General features: G+C 42.0%; 9 protein-coding genes across 9 annotated transcripts in view; 4 read left to right on the forward strand and 5 right to left on the reverse strand.

Annotated features, from left to right (window-relative positions):
* The window catches only part of C922_04818 (hypothetical protein), a gene marked incomplete at both ends in the record, with an annotated part of 3352 nt that extends 2048 nt beyond the window's left edge, over positions 1-1304 (forward strand). Inside the window, one exon of the mRNA XM_008820396.1 lies at positions 12-1304. Within this exon, the coding sequence (XP_008818618.1) occupies positions 12-1304 (1293 nt within the window). The remainder of the gene's footprint in view (positions 1-11) is intronic.
* Positions 1305-3010: 1706 nt separating this feature from the next.
* On the forward strand, positions 3011-3781 carry C922_04819 (hypothetical protein; the record flags this gene model as incomplete). Its single annotated transcript, XM_008820397.1, has 1 exon — positions 3011-3781. The coding sequence occupies one exon, from the start codon at positions 3011-3013 to the stop codon at positions 3779-3781; it is 771 nt and encodes a 256-aa protein (XP_008818619.1).
* A 308-nt stretch (positions 3782-4089) lies between these two features.
* C922_04820 (hypothetical protein) lies at positions 4090-4877 on the reverse strand (the record flags this gene model as incomplete). The annotated part of the gene is made up of 4 exons (XM_008820398.1): positions 4090-4202; positions 4326-4352; positions 4556-4738; positions 4823-4877. The coding sequence occupies 4 exons, from the start codon at positions 4875-4877 to the stop codon at positions 4090-4092; spliced, it is 378 nt and encodes a 125-aa protein (XP_008818620.1).
* A 1036-nt stretch (positions 4878-5913) lies between these two features.
* On the reverse strand, positions 5914-7167 carry C922_04821 (26S proteasome regulatory subunit N11; the record flags this gene model as incomplete). Its single annotated transcript, XM_008820399.1, has 3 exons — positions 5914-5942; positions 6097-6859; positions 7024-7167. The coding sequence occupies 3 exons, from the start codon at positions 7165-7167 to the stop codon at positions 5914-5916; spliced, it is 936 nt and encodes a 311-aa protein (XP_008818621.1).
* A 1823-nt stretch (positions 7168-8990) lies between these two features.
* Positions 8991-11032, reverse strand: C922_04822 (ATP-binding cassette, sub-family E, member 1; the record flags this gene model as incomplete). Its single annotated transcript, XM_008820400.1, has 2 exons — positions 8991-9016; positions 9199-11032. The coding sequence occupies 2 exons, from the start codon at positions 11030-11032 to the stop codon at positions 8991-8993; spliced, it is 1860 nt and encodes a 619-aa protein (XP_008818622.1).
* Positions 11033-13313: 2281 nt separating this feature from the next.
* On the forward strand, positions 13314-15048 carry C922_04823 (hypothetical protein; the record flags this gene model as incomplete). The annotated part of the gene is made up of 6 exons (XM_008820401.1): positions 13314-13367; positions 13688-13795; positions 13937-14228; positions 14439-14512; positions 14755-14826; positions 14947-15048. The coding sequence occupies 6 exons, from the start codon at positions 13314-13316 to the stop codon at positions 15046-15048; spliced, it is 702 nt and encodes a 233-aa protein (XP_008818623.1).
* A 105-nt stretch (positions 15049-15153) lies between these two features.
* C922_04824 (50S ribosomal protein L1) lies at positions 15154-17032 on the reverse strand (the record flags this gene model as incomplete). The annotated part of the gene is made up of 6 exons (XM_008820402.1): positions 15154-15286; positions 15471-15530; positions 15707-15805; positions 15935-16083; positions 16241-16346; positions 16653-17032. The coding sequence occupies 6 exons, from the start codon at positions 17030-17032 to the stop codon at positions 15154-15156; spliced, it is 927 nt and encodes a 308-aa protein (XP_008818624.1).
* Positions 17033-18465: 1433 nt separating this feature from the next.
* C922_04825 (hypothetical protein) lies at positions 18466-20943 on the forward strand (the record flags this gene model as incomplete). Its single annotated transcript, XM_008820403.1, has 1 exon — positions 18466-20943. The coding sequence occupies one exon, from the start codon at positions 18466-18468 to the stop codon at positions 20941-20943; it is 2478 nt and encodes an 825-aa protein (XP_008818625.1).
* Positions 20944-21567: 624 nt separating this feature from the next.
* C922_04826 (hypothetical protein) lies at positions 21568-21846 on the reverse strand (the record flags this gene model as incomplete). The annotated part of the gene is made up of 1 exon (XM_008820404.1): positions 21568-21846. One exon carries the CDS (start codon positions 21844-21846, stop codon positions 21568-21570), a length of 279 nt encoding a protein of 92 aa, XP_008818626.1.
* Between the last annotated feature and the right edge of the window lie 1596 nt (positions 21847-23442).

The following is a 23442-nucleotide window of genomic DNA, read 5'->3' on the forward strand; positions in this document are numbered from 1 at the left end:
ATGATGACGAGGAGGAGGAGTACGATGATGACGAGGAGGAGGAGTACGATGATGACGAGGAGGAGGAGTACGATGATGACGAGGAGGAGGAGTACGATGATGATGGAGACGAGGAGTATGATGATGATGGAAACGAGGAGGACGATGATGATGATGACGATGAGGAGTACGATGAAGAACCCAACCTCTCATCACTAGGCACGAAGGACTTCTTGGGTAACTTATTAAAAATGGGGTCGAACCATTTAATAGGTAAAGCTACAAATAAAGTGTCCAGTGTCATAGGGAAGAACTTCAACATAGACAAGCTATCCAAGAAAGCTAACAAACTGGGGGGAAAAATTAAAAAAGCATCTAAAGAGAGTTCTAAGAAATATAAGAAGGCAAAACAGGGGGTAAAGACATCTGTTACGAAGGCGAAATTGGCCTCAAAGGAGAGTGTGGATAAACTTAAAAAGGAAGCGAAAAATGGAGTCAAGAACCTAAAAGACATCGGAAAGAATGGCATTCGAAAACTTAAGGATTCAGCGAAAATGGCACGGAAGAGTCTCAAAAAGGAAGGGAAAAAATTCGTCGATAAAGCTGCGCATGTAGCGAAGGATGGGATTGATAAACTGAAGAAGGAAACGAAAAAGAGTATCAATAAGGGAAAAAAAAAGGTGAAACAGGTGGCAAAAAAAGGAATCCAAAAGGGAAAAAATGAAGTGAAAAAAGTGGCCAAAAAGGGCATCAATAAGGCGGAGAAAGTGGCACAGAAGGGCATCGATAAGGCAGGGAAAGTGGCACAGAAGGGCATCGATAAGGCAGGGAAAGTGGCCCAAGCAGGAGTAAATAAAGTGCAGAAGGGCATCGATAAGGCAGGGAAAGTGGCCCAAGCAGGAGTAAACAAAGTGCAGAAAGGCATCGATCAGGCGCAGGAAGCAGCCGAAGCAGGAGTAAATAAAGTGCAGAAGGGCATCGATAAGGCAGGGAAAGTGGCCCAAGCAGGAGTAAACAAAGTGCAGAAAGGCATCGATAAGGCGGCTCCAGGGGTGGCTCCAAAACAGAGTTATAAGGACCCCTCGGGGCAAAAAGCTTCGAAAAGCAAAACGTCCTTCTTAAGCGTATCAGGCGAATCAAGTGAGAATACCTTAAACAGGAAGAAAATAAAAAACGAAATAAAGAAAATTAATAAAGAATACAAAAAGTTGAGAGAGAGGGAAAATAAAGTAAAGGACCAGTTGAAAAATCCTTTGCCTTCTGACAAGAAAATAATTCAAGAATTCAATGATTTTGAAAAATCCAGTGAAGAGAAAAAGGAGTAGCTACAACTTAGCTTATTCTACAACTGCGCCCACTACACCTGCTGCACACTTCTTTATTTTTAACGTTGTAAGAACTGTGCACATTTTCCAAAAATGAACATGAGCAAGATTTTTGTGGCTTTTCCCATCTACAAAAATGGCTCGCTCCATGTCTGGTGCATGCGTAACTGTAACCGTTTTAAATGCGTTTCCTTCGCTGAGAGGTTGCGATTTTTGTTGTTTAAATTTGGCATTATTTGCTAATTTGTTTTTAACTATGGATTATGTCGTCCGTAGGTATGTCTGTATGTATTTTTTTTATTTATTTTTTTTTTGTTACGCGCCGTTTAAGCGGTTCGTTACGTAATTGATTGATTCGTTGATTGTTGAATGATTTGTTTTACAGTTTTTTCATTTCTATCTTATTTGCTAAACGAAGACTTTCATCTTTTTCTGACTGATTCTTATTTATCGCTAAGCTCTGCGAAACCTGCTTGTGTGTTCCTTGCGTCCATCTTTTTGATGATGGAGTGAATGTATGGACCGAAGTATGAGCGAAGAAGAGAGAAGTCGTTAAAATTTGTTTTGGCCCTGCGTCATTCGGCGTTGCGACTGAGATGGGGATGATGGAAAGGACGGAAAAACGGAAAAGATGAAACCGACAGAGAAGGTGGAAAACGAGCAAGTGGGGACCAATTCTTACCCATTTTAAAGAACATCCGCTTGCAAGGAGCAACGATGGTCTAACCTTTCGCGTTATGAGATGATCTAAATTTAAAACGGAAGGACTTGACACTGTAGTCGGTACAATATTCTAATTTTGAAACGTATGCTATTGTTCATTTGAGGGATTTATTTTTTCTGTAGTTTTTTTTTTTTTTGACCACCTGGAGTGGTGCAACAATTGAGGAGTCTTTTTTTCAACGCATTGTTCGAATTAAAAGATACTTTTGACCCTTTCGATGGAGTTTTTTTAAAAGTATAATATGTAAAGTTATCTATATTTGATTTTTTTTCATTAGCTTTTATGTTCCACTTATTTTGAACATTTTGGGTGAGAGAGCAGGTTCGGTGTGTGTAACTGCACGTCGTCTTGTAGTAGGGGCAATATGGTTATGTTGTATACTTGGCTAGCTAAATAAAAAAAAAAAAAAAAAAAAAAATTATGAACGTTAATAAGATAGGTAGCTGTTTTTATTATTATTTTTTTTTTAGCTAGCCGGAAGGTGGGAGAAACGCACAACGGTTTTGTAGCTTGTATTTTATAATTTAGCGGACTCCTGTGAGCTCAGATTTTTTCTGACATTCACACAAGTTTGTGCGTAAATACACGTCCTTAAGAGGGAAATAAGGAAAGACACACTCTTTGTCCATTTTTCAGTCATATAAATCAATTTCTCTATGGTAAATTGTCACAAAGGCGCTGCATCGTTTGTGCATTTTGAGAGAAGAGGTTTATATTCCTTTCTTAATTTTGTTTCCTAATTTTGTCTAGTTAGCTTTTGCAGTAAGAGACGTGTGTCTGACAAAGGGGGTGGCAGTTTTTTTTTTTTTTTGAAATGCTGATTCTATGTAGTGCTATGTAGTTTGATGTGTTTCCTTTTTCTTTTCTTTAAGTTGCTCTAATTTTATTTATTTTTTCTTTATTTCTTTTTTTCTCACTGCGTGTGGACATTTACATAACGGAAGGTGCATGAATTCCCCATTTTTTTGTCAATTCTTACAGAATGAACTTGTCCATATGTTGTTTTAAATGTATTTTGTTGATTTCTCTCTGCGTCGTAACGGCATATGGGAGCGCCGAAAGATGGGTAGCTAATGAAAATGCAGATGCTGTAGGTGAACGTGACGCGCCCCTATTGAGCACAACTGATGCTGATGATTTTGGGGGGAGGGTCAATAAGGCCCACCATATGGGAGATCTGAGAAGTGTGTATTTAATCAGGAAAGGGGTTGATCCAGGTATAAATGAACCGCCAGCGGAAGCATCCTTTTTAAGTGTGCGGAGTGCAGCCACGATGGGGGATGAAAACGAGGAAGATGATGAGGAGGAGGACAGTGGGAGTGATGACACGGATGACTCCGCTGCTGAGGAGGAAGAAGGTGAGGGAACGGTTAACCTAAGCATGCATGAACAAAACGGAGAACTCGAGTACGACGGGAACGATACGGAGGTGAACCAAATGGCCCTACTGAAAGATATAACTGATAAAGTTAAGCGAGAAGTAACTGAGGTGAACATGGATACAGTTAACCAAGTTGATGTCCCGAGCATTGCCGATCAGGAGAGAAAGATAAACGAATTTTACGAGTACGAAAATGAGGTATTAAAAAATATTCGCGAAAAGAAGAAAAATATTTACGCAATGATTAATGAAGATTTGGATGAGCTACTGAGGCCTGCCCAGAGGGAGTATATGATGGTGGCTAGAAGTATAAAAAGTAAGCTGTTGCATGAGTACGAGCAAATCCTTCGGGAGGAATTGTCCCAAGAGTAGGGGGTTACGTCCTCCTCTTGTGTGACACGCACTAGTATATGTGTCTAAACGTGCATGTGTCTACATGGATATGTCTCTACATGGGTATGTCTCTACATGGATATGCCTCTACATGGGTATGTCTCTACATGTGTATGCCTGAAGCTGTCTGATGCGTATGCCCTTGTTGGCCATTTCCATGTGGGCAGCGTTTGATGATTTGGCGGGGAAGTTATAACTACATTTTTCCCCCCTTAATTTTGCGCTGATTTTTTTTTCTTTATAATATGCCGAATGGCACATTATGTTAAGCTCAACTGATGGCAAACCTATGTGCAGCTGGGGTTGATACAAATTTTGCCTACGCGGTTTTCTTCATTTTTCCACGGGTTGATGTTGAACAAATCTTCGATCCAACTGGTGTTCATAACTTCGTTGTTTTCTGTAAAGGGCGAGGGGGAGAAAAAAAAAAAAAAAAAAAAAAAAAAATGCGTTGCAAAAATGAGCGGACCAAATGGCTACATGTAGCGGAATCTTAGAAGGGAAGAAAACATGTGGCTATTACTCATCGTTTGGTAGTGGTAATAAATTTCTGTAGAGAAGGAGAAGGGGGGGAGGTTGAATAAGATGCGGTAAAAATGAAAGAAGTGACCACTGGGGGGGTGGCTTAAAAAAGGGTAATATGTGCAGAAGACTGGTTACATTAGCCACGTACTTTCATACAAGGGTGTCCAAAGAAAAAAAAAAAAAAAAAAAAACAGACAGACGGACAAGCAGACAAACGAAGAAACTTACGTATTGAACAATCCGGTCCGGCGAAAAAATAATCATCCATATATTTTTTACACACACAAATAATCGTTGAGTAGTCGGAGCCATGGAGATCTTTAAAATAACAATCAGATTCGTTTTTACAGTAGGATAGAACTTCTTCGTCGTTGGTTACAGACCAGCATTCCTTGTAGCTGGAACAGACAACTGAGGAGGGGAGGGAAGAATGAGGAGTGAGGGTGCTCATTGTGGATTGGATTAGAGGCTACTGGGTGGGAACTTCAGGCTTACAACTCAGTTCGGAAAGAATAACACAGAATAAGAAGAGAAGGGTTTTCTTGAGCATATTTCTTTAGACAAGTGTGTGTGTGGAGAAACCTATCTGTTATTATGTATTTTTTTTTGGCAGGAGGAGAAGTGTCGGCACAGGCGCGGTAGTATGTGGGCATAACGTGTGCGATTTTGGCAAGGGGAGAAATGGTACATTTGGGGGGCCTCCTGAAAAAGCCAATTCGATCTTTTGGTTTGTGTAGGGGTGAGTGGAAGAATGAGTGAATAGGAGAATGGGTATGTTCGTCGGGGGAGAATAAATAAGCGCCTTACGGAGGTTGTAATAAACGAAAAAAGGTTAAAAAAAAAAATTTCGAAGAAAAAGAAAAAAAGGCTGGGTAATCCCGCCCTCTTTGTTCCAAATGGAACATTTTAATTTTCCGTTTTTTCAGGAGAAAATGATTGACCAACATTTTAAAAGCACTTGGTAAAAATTGCGTCGATATATTGCTTTTAAGGAAAGGAACGGAACGGAGCTGCAAATGATCTGCTCCTATTTCGTTGGTGTCCTGGGCAGAAAAAGCCTGCTTGCCCTGCCGTGTGGGAGGGACATCTCAGTGAGCAAATATTAAAAGAGAAAAAGCGACTGTACTGAAATTTTAAAATGTTGATACGCATAAATGGGTAAACGGTGAAGACAGAGAGTGTATATGGGAGTGTTGAACTGAATATACACAGGTTAGGAACCTGCTTCACGTTAAGTTAAAATTTGAGATTATTGAGTTACAAAAAGGGGGAGGATCTCCGGTGAGATGTACAAAGTGCGCCTGGTTTACTCTGCGTCTGTCTGTGTTTAACTCTCTCGCGGTGGTAGCACGGCGAGAGCTAATCACCCGTTTGGTGATCCTCATATTATGGGGGCATAGGTAAGCGGCTAATTGTGGGCCGTGTTTACGTGGCCACTAATGGGGGTCACACCTCGTCGAAATTTCGCACCATAGGAGAATCGTGCCGCATACCTCCATATCACCAAATAGGTGTACCATTACAGAAAAAAAGAAAAAAAAAAAAAAAAAAAAAAAAAAGTTATTTCTCTTTTACACCAGAGGGGACTAAAAGAACAGAGTGTTTGCCATGGTTCCTATGGGTGGGGGAGAAAAAAAAAACAAAAAAAATGAATAAAATGAATAAGTTGACAAAAATGACTAAAATGCAAGTGTACGAATGGGGTACCATCGTATGAGTGCGTGTTGCTAATTTTATGGAGAAGCAAGCGGGTTGCCCAAGGGCCTTACCGATGCAGGTGAGAATAGAATCATTCAGTAACGTCTCCACGGAGTTTTGGATTCTCTTCTTCGCATCTATCTTGCCGATATTCTCCAGAATAATTTCCTGATTGGTTTTCTTCATTTCTCCTCGTAAGCTTTTGTTGTACAGAGCTGTTAGCTTTTTAATGCTATCCAAATTTTCGTCTATATTTCTTTTCTGCTCATTGAAGTCAATTAGCTTTAAGGGGTTGGCCCAGACATCTTTGTGTAGATTTAAGAGCATATTTTTTTCTAACTCATTTTTTCTGTAATTAATGACTATGGAGTAGTAGTTTCTGTTGAGACCGTGTACTAGTGCTGTTAGGGTTGGCTTCGTTAAGTAGCCAATGTTTGATGTGGTCTGTCTAGGTTCTTGTCCGAGCATGAGCATATGTGGGTTTATTAATCGAAAGCAATCAATGACAACTTTCCCTTTGACAGATTGGATTGGATCTACGACGACTCCAATTGTTCTTGGATTTAATTGCTCAAAACTTTTTTGTGTGTTTACGTCTGTTCCGGAAAGCCAGCAGCCAAATCCAGGATGAGAGTGGTACCATCCAACGACCATTTCGTGTCTCCCCGTTTTTTTTAATTCCTCTAACATATTTGTTTGGTACACGGGATCCACTGCCTCCACACTGACACTGTTACCGGACTGCGGCATTGCAAAGACGTCGACAATTCGGATGGTATACTCGTCTACTATTTCGCCGAGCATCAGCCCCATCACTTCCATGGGGACTCCTGCCTGGGGGGGGAAGCAGTGAAGCGCTTAAGTGGTTAAGCCGTGAAGTGGTAAAGCGGTTAAGCGGTGAAATGGTAAAGCCGTAACGCGGTGAAGGTGAGTGGGCCCTCCACTTAGGCCGATACCACTTAGGGTTTTGCTAATGGGACACTCCAAGTGGGGCTTACTCGTCCATGTTTCAAAATCTTCAGCAGGGCGAGGGGGGAGATGTACACCTGCTCGCTGGTGTCCGCCAGCGCCTCATTGTTCATTCCATTACCATCCGAGAAGGAATAAAATAGCTCTCGAAGGGAGGAGGGAATTCCCGCCATTTATTTGGTAATGTTATGTTAGAGAGATAAGCTCGGATGAAGGATTTGTGTAATTGGCTCGCCCAGTGAGGAATCGTACAAGTGGGTATGCTATATAAACGCACTTAGCCTTTAGCACGTCGAAAGGATACAACACGTGGAGGAGATGCAACCCGTCAATATGAAGACCAACCGTGTGTATTATGTGCTGCGGAGGAAGGTGGCTCACTCGGAGATGGGAGATCCCCTGGGGTTGTGACTCTTCCACGGTGTAAGCTTGCTCACATGGGAGTACCTACGAATGGCGGATAATCCGTATGGGTGCACATATGGTTAGGCGGTGGCCTCTTGGCCTCTTCACTCGCTGATGATTCAGCGGGTGGCCTGCTGGCACGTCTCGCAAGGGGACCTATACATATATATATATATATGTATGTATACGTATGTGTATATGTATACCCTCGCTTTGTTCGCTCCGGTAATGGAAAAAATGAGGCACGATTCGGATGGCGGTGAGTTTATGCGTGCATTTTGTGACTCGTTGGCGGAGGGGCGCAGCTGGAGAAGCAGAAGGGGGGGGCAAAAAAAAAAAAAAAAAAAAACGCACAAAAGGCACAAGTTGTGGCAATTTCTGGTAAATTCTTTGCCAATTTTTGGTCAAATTTTGGTGAATTTTTCGGCTAACAGGCACGCAAAAACACACTGCACGGTATGATGCGGCGCGAGTGTTCCTCATTACATTTCTAACTCCTGCTGTGCGTATGCGTAACGTTTGAGGGGCGGAACACAGGTGAGGCTGGTTCGTATCAGCCCGGTTTAAAAATGCAATCCGTAAAGGGAAAAAATAAAAATAGGCAACACCACTCCCAGTTGCAGCATAAGCTATATTGTATCCTGCTAAAATGAAAAATTAGGAAAGGAGGAATTGCCAGTGGAAGTGCACTTTACAGGGAACGAGCTAACCGAGTGGTAATTCAAGTGCAGTTAACTGTGTAAAAATATTTTGTGCTGTTTGTTTACGCGTAGGAATATGCATGTGAGGAGCAACGCGTGAGTTATTTTCATTGAAGTGGGAATTTACTACGACCTTTGCTTCCCTTCGCGTGTTGGCAATACATATATTGGGGAGCGTCGGGATTGTGGTTTATAGCCGTGGTAAAAGTGACCCCCGTTCGCCCCCTGCAAAGTTGCACCAGCCGTTTGGCTCTTCAACATCTGTTTTCTCCAACCCAGTTGGAGATTTTTCTCAAAGATCCGTAATTATGCCTTACAAGTGTACACAACCGAAAACAGCGGGACGAAGAAGGGCACCACGGGTGAATCGATGTAGCGGGAAAGATTAGCATCAGAGGGGGGGAGAGAGACATTATCGTAAAGAGTCCGTGAGAAGGACGGAGGGAGCGAATTTTAAAATGCTTAAACCAAAAAAGATAAGTTTTAAAAAGTTATATATCAGTGAAAATTGCTTGTACGGGGAGGCGGGGACACGGGCCATGAATTGAAATGGGGACATGAGAGAAGGGAGGCACCCATATAAGGTTCGGTGGGTTAAGAGGGAGCAATCAACACGTATAGGTAGCCATACACACATGTGTAAGGTTTCACATGTGTACGTTTAGACAAACAGACAAAAGTGGCAAAGGAGGGATGGCAACGGACGCGTCCAGGGTCGCCCAAATAGGCCCAGCCGTAATACACACACGGGAAGAGGTACCAATTTGTTATTTTGGTTATGGGGGCTTCAAGTGTGGTGAAGTGAATTTAAAAGTGGGACTTTGACATTCCCATCTGTTAATCGCTCGGCTGTCAACTGGGCTTGGACAGTACTCCAGGGAGCGATGGGGTCACTCGTCGATGATGAAGTAGGTGCCTGCGGGGAGGGGGGGCAATCGTGTAGAGGGGTAATTACATACATAGGTATGTACGTATATGTATAGACGGCGGGAAGTGTGTTTTTATCTCCCATTCTTTTTCTTTCTTTTCTTTTCTGTTCTCTTTCTTTCTCTTCTCCTGTCCCCTCTTTATTTTCTGCTCGGCTGCGCCGCGACTCACCGTTGAGCTTCTGCTCCTTGTCCTTGACACTGTCGTACTTGTTTATCCTGGGACGGTAGTTGGTGGGGTCTCGCCTAAATGTGACGTCAATAATTTTGAGAAACTTGTTCATGCCGGCCACAAGGGTCTGGGGTGTATTGGCAACGGTGTTGATTCCGGCCTGTCCATCGAAGACGATGACGTGATCAGCCAAGTAGGTAGCCATAATGAAATCATGCTCCACGACAAAAGCTGTTTTGTTTGTATTAAGAATGAATCGCTTAATAATTTTGGAGACAATGATTCTTTGTTCGGAGTCTAAATAGGCAGAGGGTTCATCAATGAGGTAGATGTTGGTATTTTTCGCCAGGGTAATGATAATGGCAACTTTCTGTAACTCTCCCCCTGATAGGGTCAGGACTTGATTGTCGAGGATGGCTTCAATTTTTAGGGGCTTAATAATTTCATTATTAAAGTAGGGATCTGTGTAGAGCCCCTTTAGCTTCGACATGAGGAGCTGTCTCACAGTGCCGGTATACTTTGCCTGTATCTGTTGTGGTTTATAAGAAACGCTAAGTGATTCAAGAAAGCTGAGACTTTCTACGTTATCCGGTTTGATAAGCCCTGCAAAGAGACGTATGAAGGTACTTTTTCCACTTCCATTTTGGCCCAAGAGAACAAATATCTCCGATTCGGAGAAGATGCCTTTGTCGATGGTTAAGGTAAAACTATTTAGCGTTTTTTTAATAGTCGGATAGTTATAGAAATGGAGTCTCTTTTTGTCTTCATCTGTTACGTCCTGATCCGTGGCCAGCTTAAAATTTAGCGACTCTTCTCTTATTCGTAAGTTATCCGTTGGGACGAAGCCATCTAGGAAGACATTAATTCCTTCTCGAACGGAAAAGGGAGAGGTGACTACCCCGTATGCCCCTGCCTTTCCCCAGAGGCAGCAGACATAATCACTTAGATAATCCAAAATGGAAAGATCGTGTTCTACGACGATGATGTAATTATCATGCCGAACTAAGCTGTGGATAATTTTTGCCATCGATATGCGCTGCTTGATATCGAGATAACTGCTAGGCTCGTCAAACATGTATACATTTGTTGTCTGTCCGATGATTGATAAGAGTAAAGCAAATCGCTGCAACTCTCCTCCACTTAAATCTTCTACATTTCGATCTAGTAAGTGGTCTAACTCGAGAGCAGTCATATATTGATCCTTTTTGTTCAGCTTATCCTTCTTATTTATGATGTCTAGGATATTCCCTTTAATCTGTTTTGGGATCAAATCAACATTCTGTGGCTTTATAATTGGAGTCAGTTGCTCCTCCAACAGTTTTGTAAAAAATATTTGCAGCTCGTTCCCTCGGAAGAAGGATAAGATGTCTCTCCATTCCGGGGGATTATTGAACTTTCCCAAATTGGGCTTCAATTTAGACGACAAAATTTTTAGTGCAGTTGATTTTCCTATTCCATTCGTTCCTACGAGACCTAATATTTGGCCCAACTTTGGTATGGGTAATCTGTGGAGCTTAAACGTGTTAGGTCCGTACCTATGAACGACATCTTTGTTTATGTCCTTTGGCAGATTGATAATTGTGATGGCCGAGAAGGGGCACTTCTTCACACATATACCGCATCCAATGCAAAGTGTTTCACTTATGTAGGCTATCTTTGACGCCTGTTCCACTTCTATGCAGAACTTGCCCGTTTTGACTATTGGGCAATTTTTCTTGCACTCCAGGTGGCACTTCTTCGGCTTGCACTTGTCCGTGCTGACGATGGCGATTCGTAACTTGGACGCCTCCAGCTTGTTCTCCTTGTAGAGGTCCTCCTTGTTCTTCTTCTTCATCCTGGTGGCGAGGTTAGCCAAGTTAGCGAAGTCTGCGGCGTGATGGTCGCTCCTTTAGGAGGATGTCGTTCAACTTGGGAGAAAAGATGATAATCCACTTCACACGCGTACAGCTGGTTTGGCTTATATTTTGTGTTGTCCTCGAAGGTATGTGTTGGCGTCGCTCCCTTAAGAAAAATGTCGCTACGTGGTGTGTAACTGGGATGTCTTCACGATGCAGGGCGAGGTGCAAAATGTCCCAACGGTTAACCAGTGGAACGTTTTCTATCTTCCCTTCTGATGCTGCGTTATCTGCAAGGAATGAGCAATTCAATTTAAGAGGCGTGTGCCTCCACAGGAGGAACTGTTCTTCGAGGGAAATCCAACTTGGCGATCGTCTCACTCAATGTCTGAGAAGTTGAGCAGTTTATTCCCGCGTTGTTAGGGAGGGTGCCTCGTCTTATTTTTACATTTTTTCCTGCGTATATATTTCAGCACTGGATGGCGCTTCCGTCTGTTATTTGTGCGCCGGGCGAATGTGAAACGGGTGGAGAGACTCACGCATGTATTATATGACTATGCATACACGCACCTATGTATGTACTTATTACAGGCGCATATGTCGCGGTTGGGCAGAGTAAAACCGTCACGTGATGGGGCGCACTGACGTTTTGCTAAAAATACGCGCAAATTTTCCTGCGTGAAGAGGTGGGGAGGGTGCGGTTTCCCAAGCTGTAACGCGAACGGAGGGGCGCAGGAGCATAACCAGGTAGGGAAAGAAAGCGGAGGGGCACGCACCAGAAAGGAAAAAACGAAAAAGGGGAAGACGAAAAAAATGAAAATAGTGAAAAAAGGCGAAAAACGTGAAAATGCCAAAATGCCAAGTTATCCAAAACCATCTGACGCAAAAACGCGAAGAAATGAAACCAAAAATTGCTTAAGAAAAAACGCAAAATGCCTCCTTAATGAATCTTCAAAATTGGGGTGAAAAAAGGAAAGTCATATTTTTCCCCTCCTTGTGCGGAGAGAGGTGAAAACAGAAAAACGAAGAAGCAGAAAAGGGAAAAAAAGAGGAAAGGAAAAATAACAGCGCTTTACAAGGCGAAGGATTGCAATTTGTAGGTTTTTTTTTTCCGAGTATAAAAAATGGCCACCGATTTTGGCCTACGGAGGAGAGGAACGCAGTGAACGTTGCAGGCGCTGGAGCAGATGAATGCGCCCAGGGGAGACGTTCAGCTTTGGGGGGGGGGGGAGGAGATTTCTTTCTGAAGGAGCCACTAAATGTGCATACAAAATGATACATAAGAGAATATTATTTTACATGTTCGTTTGGCATTTTATTCACATTTGACGATGCTGGCTTGGGAGAGAAATTGGTCTGTGAGCTTTGCCCTTTTAAAAAAAGGGGGGGCCACAATGGTATAGTTGTTGTGTCGGAAATATACAAAGTTGGAGGGATGAAGCAAGGGCCTTCGCAGGAGGCAACGTGTTTGCGCGTGATAGGTGCAGTTCTGCACACAGAGGGGAAAGGTAGATGGTTGCGGGTTTCATGTAAGGAGACGATCGTCTGTAACATATGGACAAAACAAGTGGATCACCACGCATGCCGCTGAGGTTGGCATCGCCTTTCCCCCCCTGCGTCTCTTGAGGGAGTAAGAAGGGCTGACACGCCTAGGTAAGTGTAACACCCGCGGAAAACCCTACAGAGCGGTACAGGACGCTACAGATTGTAAAGCTTGAAAGTGGGAAAGTTGCAGAGTGGCAAAGTGGCATATACATGTGACCGAAATTGGGTGAGGGGAAAAATTCTCGCAGCAAGGATAGTTGCCTTCTGGGAATAATTTATGCCCAATCTTTTTCTCATTTTTGGGCGGCACCATTTGACTGTTTTGATTGAGCAATTTTGGGGGGTACGCGATTGAGCGTCGCCATAAAAGAGGGAAAAAAAAGAAGAAAAAAGAAAAAGGAGAAAACATGCAAAAGGGAAGAGGGAAACTACTTCCAACCTGTTAGGTGTGATGGACGAATTTGCCTTTATGTGCAATGCGGGGGGTACGCGCAACTGTTCATTCGCTGTATGCAAAAAGGGATTACGCTTTGAAGGTTCACCTGTATGTGTTTGCATATATATCTTTGCTTCAGAAAATGCATATATTCTTTGCTCTTTGATATGCGTCCCCACGCGGAACATTTCCCCTGCCGCGTCAGTACATTTACACCTTAACGTGAGGAGGCCAACCTGTCATTCTACGGTCAATCTCCTCATCTTCTCATTTTAGTGAATCATCCAGCTTTGGGAACAATGGAGGTGGAGTGGGCGTCGCGGATTTTATCCCAGCTTCTGATTAAGGAGAAGGTTAAGCGAAGAGTAGAAGAGGGGAAGACTTGGCACAAGAATTGCCAAGGGGCACGGCGGCGGAACAAAAATAGGGGGGAAAATCCCCGCTTGATTACTTCCCCGAAAAAATATGAAAGGATTAGCGGTTTTTTAGAAATTGGGAATAATGCCACAACGGGGAGGTGTAGCATACCACCACAGCGTCACACCGCTCCATTCTGTGTGCGCTTCTTTTTTTTTGCGATGAGCGGGAGGTCATAACATTTGGACAACTATGCACACATATGTTACTTTAACCATGTTAAGATGCTTCTTTTCCACCTCTCCCACCTTTACAGTGCTTGAAGGAGAAATACGTTTTCAATTTGCTAAAAAAATTTGGAGACGTGAACCACATAATTCAGCACGCGAATGAGCAGCTGGAGTCGCTCGGGTTTATCATAAATGTATGGCGCGGCCACGTGGGGTAGCGAAGAAGACGGGTCAACAGCTCTGCGTTCCCACGTCGATGCCTCTTTCCCCATCCAGCCACAGAAGAGAAGCCAAAGTGTGCATATGTATTTTTTACCTTTTTCCCATCCCCGCAGAACGAACTGATAAACGGAGAGGAATACTTCATAATCGGGTGCGAGAAACTGACAATCCCTAGGAAGAGCGGCCAAGCGGACATGATGTCCCCTGAGTCCACTCATCTTAACATTAAAGATGAACATCTCTTCAATTCTCTATTTAAGACGAACGAAATAAGTTTGTATTACTTAATTATTGATTACATAATCAGTAATAATCGGTACTTAAGTGTGGACAGGGGGGACGTAACTTATGAGTCCTTGTGTGTTGAGTTAAACATAAAAAATGCCAACGTGCAGAAGGCTATACGTAAGGTTTAAGGGGGCCAAGTTCCCCGAGTGATGATAAAACGGGGAAGGAAAAATGAATCCCCACACGGACACCATCTCTTGCCACGGAGACCCTCTTCCTAACACACAATGTTCATATGTTGCGAGTCCACAGACCGCCCCTGCAACGCTGATTCTATATACACATATTCATGCATGGGCGTCTCTTCTCGCCCCCCCTTCTATGCAGTTAACAAATTGGTGGCTCACAACTGGCTACGAAAGGAACAGGAAGAATTAGCCTTGGGGCTCCGTTTTTTTACGGTATGGATTATTTTAACGAGTGTCATGAGCATGCCATCTGCACGTATGCGCGTGTTGGTGAGTATACAACGGTACGCGCTCACGTTTATACAAAAAAAAGAATGAACAGGAAGGAATGTGGCATGTAGGTGAAGAGAATCAATCTCGAGATGTTCTCACCGAAGCAAATGCACATTCACGTTCACTTTCACTTGAAGATGCACTCCCACACACACGTGCGTAATTTTCCATTTTTCGTTAAGGATCTGATAAAGTACTTCCCTCTTACCAACTTGGACAAATGCTCACTCTGCAATAACGCGATGATTGTGGAGGTGGGTAACTGGCAGCTACAACGTTTCTACGCTGATACGATTTCCCATCTTTTCGCTCCACAGTGTGTGTCCCCTTCCTTGCAAACTTCATTCCTTGGATTATCCTCCTCCCTTTTGCAGAGCAGGCAATGCACCAACTGCTTATCTCTTTATCACATCCACTGTTTCAACGCTCTTGCGAACAAGCTGGCTCTCTGCTTCATCTGCAAGAATTCCCTCTAAGTGTGCGCGTTCATAATTGGCACTTCCAATGGGGGGCTATTCCCCGTTTTATTCTGCTTCGCGTCTTTCCCCCTTTTCTCTGATGGGAGAACCCCCTTCAAATGATTAATAGTCCGATAGCACACCATCCTTTAAGACGTGTATGTACACAGGGATGGTCATATTTATGTACCTCAAGTTAATTGACACCACCGACATTTTTTTTTGCTCATAAAAGTGGAACATTCCTTTTGTCGTCCTGCGCGAGGGATAAGAATATACAGTGCGGATGGACAAGGCGTGCGTATGTAAAAATACGCGCTGGGTTAGCCACGGAGGAATATCAACGTGGACAGCTTAAAGTGGAAATTTGAACGCGCACATCTCAACGTGGAAAATTCAGCGCGTGAATACCAACGCGTAGGTGGTTCTGTTCCCCTTACTCCCTTAGGTTGTCAAAAAGCTTATCCTTTCCTAAACTAAGATACCCGATGGGGACAGAGCTGATAACGTTTCGAGGGGGGAAGAGAGATGTGCATGCCGGGGGAGAATTCTGTGTGAGGGTCGTCCCCACATAAAGAGACACATCCAACATAACGGGACACATCGCACGTAACCACGTTAACGGTGGACCAATGCACTCGTCGAAAAGGCAAGGGGGTCATAAATCATTAATTACTGTGTCGATCCTTTATTCAGGTCGGTGTAGGTCCTCCTTATAACCTTGTCTACGCTTTCCGCAAATGTGTCTTCGTCTAATTGCAATGTCGTGAACGTTCTGAGAAGAGATACGCGGGGGAGAAAAAAAAGGGGGATCAAAGTGTGGGTAGATTTGAGCCAGAAAAAAGAAAAAAAAAAAAAAAAACAAATGACTAACATGATTAGCCACTTGCTTTTCGAAACTTACTTGTTGTTTTTCTTAATCTTAGAAATGATGTGGGGATATTTCTTGGTCCGTATGGCGGCATCAAAAATGAACAGATCATATTTACTTATCTGCTCGTTTAGCATGTCGTCTTTGTAGTAGATGCCTTCAAATTTGTCATACATAATGACCTAACAGTCGGGGGCGATGCATAAAAGTGAAGGAAATTTTTCTCACGCATGGTAGGAGAGAAAACATAAACAGTGCCTACAAAATGGTATATATTACACAGGTGTATGCTACTTGTGAGGGGTGCGCCCCCCTTCGGTGCTGCGTTCCGTGGCGTACCTTCTTCACCCTCTTGATTTTATTCTGTATAACCATGTTTCTCCACTTTTCGCTCTCATCGTTGACTAGGATGATCACGTCCATGTAGTAGGAGTGAATTAGGTTGCTGCGCGGGGTGGAGGCAAGAACGGGAAAACATACGTGGAGTGAAGTGAAGTAAGGTGAAGTGAAGCAAAGCAAAATAAAGCAAGACAGAAATGACATAAATAATACGTATGGTGAAGCGGGTTAGTAGCTTGCACGAGGTATCTCTGTTCGGCGGTTGACTAGCTAAATGGTCAAATTGGCCCTGAGGCAGAAAGCGCGTCTCAAGCAGATACCGCGATTTGGCTTCTTCAATACAGACGAAGTGTAAAAGTATGATTGGTCTGATGCTTCAAGGAGGCCGCTCCCCACTCGGGCATAAACTTACATGGGGAAATTGTACGCCTTCCCTACGTTGTAGCTCGTGGAGAGGTCAAAATTGCAATACAACATATGCATGTCGTAGAGGAGATCTCTCACGTGTTCGTTAACTACTTTGTCGAATATAAAGTCATATGCTTTGGAGAATGTATTCCGTTCAATGATGTTATCAAATGTTTTGACATGAATAGGTACAGTTTCTTTGCTGTTAATTTTAATTTTTTGTGTTGCCTTCTTATTGTTATGATTTATCTTGGGTCCCTTTCCATTTAAAATTGCTTTTTGGAACTTGTCATATTTTTGGTTTGTCTTTACAAACCTTAGAAATTTTTTGTTTTCCTTTTTTTTTTTCTCCAGGATTTCTTTCTTTTTCGCCTTCGTCTTCATTTTGCGCGGTTAAGCGGGGTGGCGAAGTTGGCAGTGCGTTGAAGTTGCCGGTATTATGGGGGATCGGATTTGCTTTCCCCTTATAGATGCCCTGGGCGATGTGGTTTTTCCCGAGCCTCCACACGAGCCGAAACGAACAGAGATGAACAGTAGAAGCAAAGGATGGGTGCCTTTGTCCTTTCCTTTTTGTTTTCCTATCGTGTGATCAGATCACTAGAAATTTCCCTTGCGGTTAGCAGGACAGCCAAGTTTTATGTGATTCCGTCTGTTTACATGAAAACAATCGTTGGGGGGAGTGCAACTGGGACGGTGGTGACAAAGGGACAACGCACAAAACGAGATGACAAAAATGGTATTCGCAGGGATGCAAGTGGATTTACAAAAGATCCAGGGGAAATAAAAACAAAGGAGTTCAAAGAATTGGCTGAGGGATGAGTGTGAGAATCGTGCCGGCGTGGGGAGAGGAGTAGGACGTGCTGGAAGTAGAGAACATGTAGCAGCTGAGATAAGGCACGTGTGTCTGGATAAATATTCACGCGTGGTGTGTATGATAAGTTTTTACCTATTGGTAAAAACCGAGGACAGGGAGCAAACGACGTGACTGCTCGGGGGCACACGCAATCAGGCGGACAGTCGAGCAAACAAGCGATCGAGCGAGCGAAGAAACAAACGAATAGCAAACGAGTAGCAAACGAGTAGAAAACAAATTGCAAACGAGTAGCAAACAAATCGCAAACGAGTAGCAAACAAATCGCTAACAAATCGCAAATGAATGAGGGACAAACGCCGCGCGCAGCCGCGTATACCTGCATACACTTGCACGTGCGCACAAAAGGGGAGAGGTTCATAAACAGAAAAATCACGCGTGCAGGGGGAGGGGAAAGATTAGACGAACAATTATTAATTTGCAACAGGGGACATGTGTTACATCTGTAGCGACTTGCTCCTTCCGTCACTGGGAGTGCAAAAGCGTTTTTTTTCCACTCTCACCCCAGGGCGTTATATAATTGTAAATGCGCTAAGATGAGAAGCGGCAAATGCATCGAACTGTGATGAGTATGTAAAATATGCAAATAAAAAGGATATATATGTAACGTAAGTTTGTACAAATTTGAGGATGTATACTTATATGTAATTTTTTTTTCAAACTATGTCACACATAGATGGAAACAACCTTTTGGGGTGGGGTGTTTACACTCGTTAGTGCCATTCGCGAATACGTATAAAAAAAAAAAAAAAAAAGAAGGAAAAAGAAGTGGAATCGGGATGACACAAATATGAAGAAAAACAAAAGCAAGAGGGAAAAATAATGCAAATTTTCTACTTTTGTCATAAAGGAAAAAAGAAAATGTTTCATTTGTTAGTAAAAAAAAATATAGGAAAAAAAAAAAAAAACTTTTTAAAATGAAAAAAAAATTATTTAAAAAAAAAAAATGCGTAGGGTTACCATTTTAACCAATTTTGGACGCAAAAAAAGGTATACATTTCCAAGGGAGGAAAAAAATCCATTCGTGCTTTGCAAAAGCAGAAGTGTAGGCACAACCCATGCGGCGATAAGAAGCACAAATGGCGACAATGTAAAGACAAAGTTAGAAAAAAAAGAAGATGATATAATTTTACACAAATCAACATGGTCATCCGCCCCCTCCCCATTAAGTGATTACCAGCAGTACAACACAAATGATCTCATCAAAGTTTTAAATTTATACATAAAATCCAAAAGTGACAATATTGAATTGTTGAGAAATGTTTCGATAAATTTGCTGCTGAATAAAGAAAAACTAAGATACGGGGAGATAGTTACATTATTAAAACAATTCTCCGTGATAAAATGCAAAAATTATTTTTTATTTTGTTATTTTAAAGATGTCCTCACCGAAAACATCCATTTAATTACTTGCGATGATTTAGTGGACATATATTTCTCCTTCACTAATTTGAATTATTTTCATCATAATTTTTTTTTCCTAATTGAGAAGAGAATATTTCACAACTTCCATCTTTTAAATTTAAAAAAATTAATTTGCTTGATACAATGCTTTAATAGAAAAAAAATTATCTCCAAAAATTATTTAACGATATTACTTTATAGCATATCAAAAAATATAAATGAATTCGACACTTTTCAGCTTTCTGTCCTTTTCGTTTTTTTTAAAAATTTTAAGATAAATAATAGCATCCTCATAAATTCATTAATTCATAATTTTAATCAACATGTGAATCTCAGCTCTGAATCGAAGCAGCTAGCCATTTTTTACAATTTTTTGTCTTACGTTGGTAAGAAGTGCCATAGGAATTATCACTATTTTGCAAAGGAGAAGGAACTCATCGGCTTTATAAGGAATTTTTCTTTGCGCTATGAGGACCAGTGGGAGTGGGGCCCAAATGGGCCCGGCAGAGCCATAGGGGGAGAGGGTTGCACAGGGGTAGACACCAACGGGCTCGACGACGGGGTGGGGGACGCGGTTGTCCACTCGGTTGCTGTTACCAATGGCGATGCCTCCACCGATTCAGGGGCAACCATAAAAAGAAGGCTTTCCATTTTGGAGAGTAATTTCCTCATTCAAAGCGACGAACTGCAAACCCTCAGGGAGCATACTAGGGCCCTAAAGCAGAATTCGTACAATGTCAATGTGGTGTACTCCATTAAGAACGCTTTAAAGAACGTGGAAGCGATAACGAGGAAGAAATTGAAAAGCATGCCGATTGAGTCCTTGTGCTTCATATCCTCTTCCGTAGCAAACATAGATAAAAACAAATTCCTCTTGGAAAAAGTCGCAGAGGAAGTTGGTAAGCAGTCGACCAAACTGACTCCCCTGCTGGTGAGTTTTCTGATGCTATCTTTTAGCAAAGCGGGTCACAAACATGGGAGTCTAATTTACTACTCGCTGCAATTTTTTTATAAATATCACAATTTTTTTAGTGTCAATGAGGTGGGACTGCTCTCTAAGGCGCTGCACAATTTTTCCCTTAAGGAGAACGAATTTGTGGACGTGCTGAATGGGTTTATGTTGAGCGCCATGGGTGATAGCAGCAGTGATAGCAACAGTGATAGCGGCACTAAGGAGTGCGGTGAGGGACGCGGCGGTAGCCACCCGCGTGGAGACCACTTCAATTACAATGCGGATGATGGGACGTCCGCTGGACAACAGGTGGAGAAGCTCTTTTTCGAAATCGAGAAGAGAATCGATAAAAGCATTGAGCAGATGAATTATGAAGATCAATTCACTAATTTGAGGAGCATCCATATAGAGCAGGAAGATAAGAGTTACAAGGACGCAAAGGAAAGGGCAGATGAGCGTGAAAATAAAAGGATGTACAGTGATTTTGTAAACTTTAGCTTTATTGATTATGAAAATATAAAAATGAACAATTATTATGCAAACAATTTGTACAACATAAAAATGGAGAGCAAGATTTATATAAATAATGTCATATACATTTTGGAGTACTATGCTTTCAACCTGGTGAATATTCCCGAAATTTTGGACCGTTTCTGTGACTTTTTTTTAAAAAGAAACATAAATTATATCCTCTACTCGAGAATATTTTACGCCTTTTATCTGCTGCAGTACAGAGGGAGTAAAGTCTATCAAATGATTGACAGATTTAATGAGTGCCAGCCTCTATACCAAGTGATGTACAAGGAGAGACACATGGAAAAGCTGTTGGGGTCGCTAATTTATTTTTATGAAAACAAAACGGAAGAGAATAAAATGGAGAGCATTTACTTTTACGTTCTGTCCAAGAGGTACTTTTCATTTATTTTTAATTTTTCAAAATATATTTTAACATTTTTGTTTATTAAGAATAGTAATTATGTGCTACACAAATTTTTGGTTGATATAGGGGAAATATCGTTGAGCATGGGCGATTACATTTATCTGCACAAACCAAATAGATTGTATTGAGGGGAAAAGAAGGTGGTCCATGGTGTTGAAGAAAGCACGTGAAGGCGTAAACGAGTGGTCACGTAGACACGTGGTAGTGTAAACGCGTGGTAATGTGCCATAAAACACTGTAAATATGCAGAACCGCCTAGTACGGTTTGCAATAATGTGTAAAAAGAAAAAAAAAGGGCAACAAAGTGTAAAAACTGCCTGAACAGTTCTATAAAAAAAAAAAAAAAGCAGAAAAAGGCAGAAACAGCCAAATAGGAGCAAAATTGCAATTTTTGCCTGAACTGTTCATATGAAAAAGAAGAACAAACGTGTTAGTATATACTGCCTGATTAGTTTATGAAAAAATTCAAAGCAGCACAGTCCGAAACATGGCAGAACAGAAGAGAACTTCTTAAAAAATAATATCACTACCGATGAGCAAAGCAGTGCTGCTCATATCTCTGTTGCGCCTAGCGAGCTACTCAACGATTTGCACAGTTTTTACTTATTTGTGACTTTTTCCTTAACATTAGGAAATTCGTCCGACCAGTTATGCTTATAACTGGGGGTGCAATATGCCTTTCATTCGCTTATTTGGGCTAGGTTCCCGGCAAATGTTGGTCACTTTTTTTTTTTTCTGGCAAACTCTGCTGGTTATGCCTTCTTTTGCATTTCGTTGTTCAAATTTTGCGTGAATTTCATGCCAATTCTCTGCGAAAAAACGGAAAACTTTTTAACGCAATTTAAAATGCAGTTGTTTTCATTGTTATCGAGTTCTTTGGACCTAAATGAAGTGATACACTCGTTGAAGCATCTTTCCACAATGGAGTTATATGTGCTCATGGTATCTTCATATTCCGCTTTGTTTATCTTCTTCATAATTTTCTCCCTATCGCTTTTGTTAAAGCTGCTTAAATCGAGGGACTTCTCCATTTTTTTTTCAGTTCTAATGTGTCTTGGTAATTATTTTTTGCAAAATGAAATATGCACATGTTAGTACGTGGTATAGGAAAGGCACGCCTATTCTGCGAATAAATATGTTTGCGGGAGTTTTTGTGTCCTTCGGCGCATCATCCTTTAGTCTGCTCATGTATGTTTATGTTTGGCATTATTGCTCGATGGGGTGACGCAGTGGGTTACTTTCTCGTAATGGGGAGGAGAAAAGGAGCAGACTACATAAAATCAGGCAGTAACACGGAAAGCGCAGCCTTGTCAATGGGCGAAGCTCAATAATGTTGTTACCCCCAATTAAAAGGTAAAAATGCAAAAGGGTGGATAAGCGTCCCTTACCAAAACGGAAAAGGGGGAGGTTCACGTGAAAGCCGTGAATATATTTGCATGGTATATGTTTATGCTCACGCGTACAGGTAAAATAAAAAGGGTGGCATAATATAGAGGGGTATTAATCCTTACTGCGAACGACAACAACGTCGATGTGGGAAGCAAAAGAATATTACTATCATATTTTTCCTTGCCAAATGAAACATTTTGAAGTTAATTTTTAACCTAATTTGTTGAGTTAGCTTCTTTCACGTTCCCCACTTTTACATAAAAAAAATTGCGTGTTCAGGGGATGATTAATTTTTTTTTTGTCAATGCTGCGCCAAACATAACAGTTTTTGTGGTCACAATTTACGCAGCGCCAGAAAGGTGCACAATATATATATTTATGTGCACGTAGTGAATACATATATAAGAAGGCTGCGCTGACTGGAAAAAATGAACTTACCACCATTTTGCATGGCATAGGTGGTAATAGTGCCCGAAGTGTGTCGTTGTACATGTTTTTTCATGCGCAAAAGTATGGAGGAGAAGGGTGTACCGTACAAGATGTATTAAGTCCTGTTATCCAAAATTGGATCATTGCTTTGTGGAAACTTTATCCGTTCTATTTTGTTCCATTTAGTTCCATTCTTACGACTACGCTGGAAGGCGGAGTTTCACGAGGGTTAAAAAACTGGAGTAATTTAATCATACAGTTTTATGACAGTTATTTGTTAAGAGAGAAATAAAAATGAGGAACTTAAAAAGGCTGCTAGGAATGGAAAATTGTGTGAGGGGAGGTGACAAATTGGAGTGGTGATGGGTTAGACAACGCGGGACAGAAAGTAAAACAGGCAAGCTGCATGGTAACGGCGTAATGGCGTAACGGCGAAGCGACGAAACAATATGCAGAAGAGTGACTTGCCCATGAAGAAACCCTCCTGCACAGCAAATGGCGGAGGGGGAAAATTACGCCATCCGGGCAAAGGGGCGCTAATTCACGTGTAGCCAAGAACGAACGATGGAGAAACGAGGGAATAAATGAAAAATATTTTTGAAAATTTTAAAAATTGAAAAAGATTAAACGCAGCTTAGGGGGCATGTGAACAGGGCACGGTTTTAAAAATGGTCAGCATGGAGGATGGACAGTTGGGCGGATACGCAGTTGGGCAGTGACGCAGTTGGGAAGTGACGCAGTTGGGAAGTGACGCAGTTGGGAAGTGACGCAGTTGGGAAGTGACGCAGTTGGGAAGTGACGCAGTTGGG

This window comes from Plasmodium inui (genome assembly GCF_000524495.1).
Source record: "Plasmodium inui San Antonio 1 unplaced genomic scaffold supercont1.30, whole genome shotgun sequence".
NCBI classification, from domain to species: Eukaryota; Apicomplexa; class Aconoidasida; order Haemosporida; family Plasmodiidae; genus Plasmodium; species Plasmodium inui.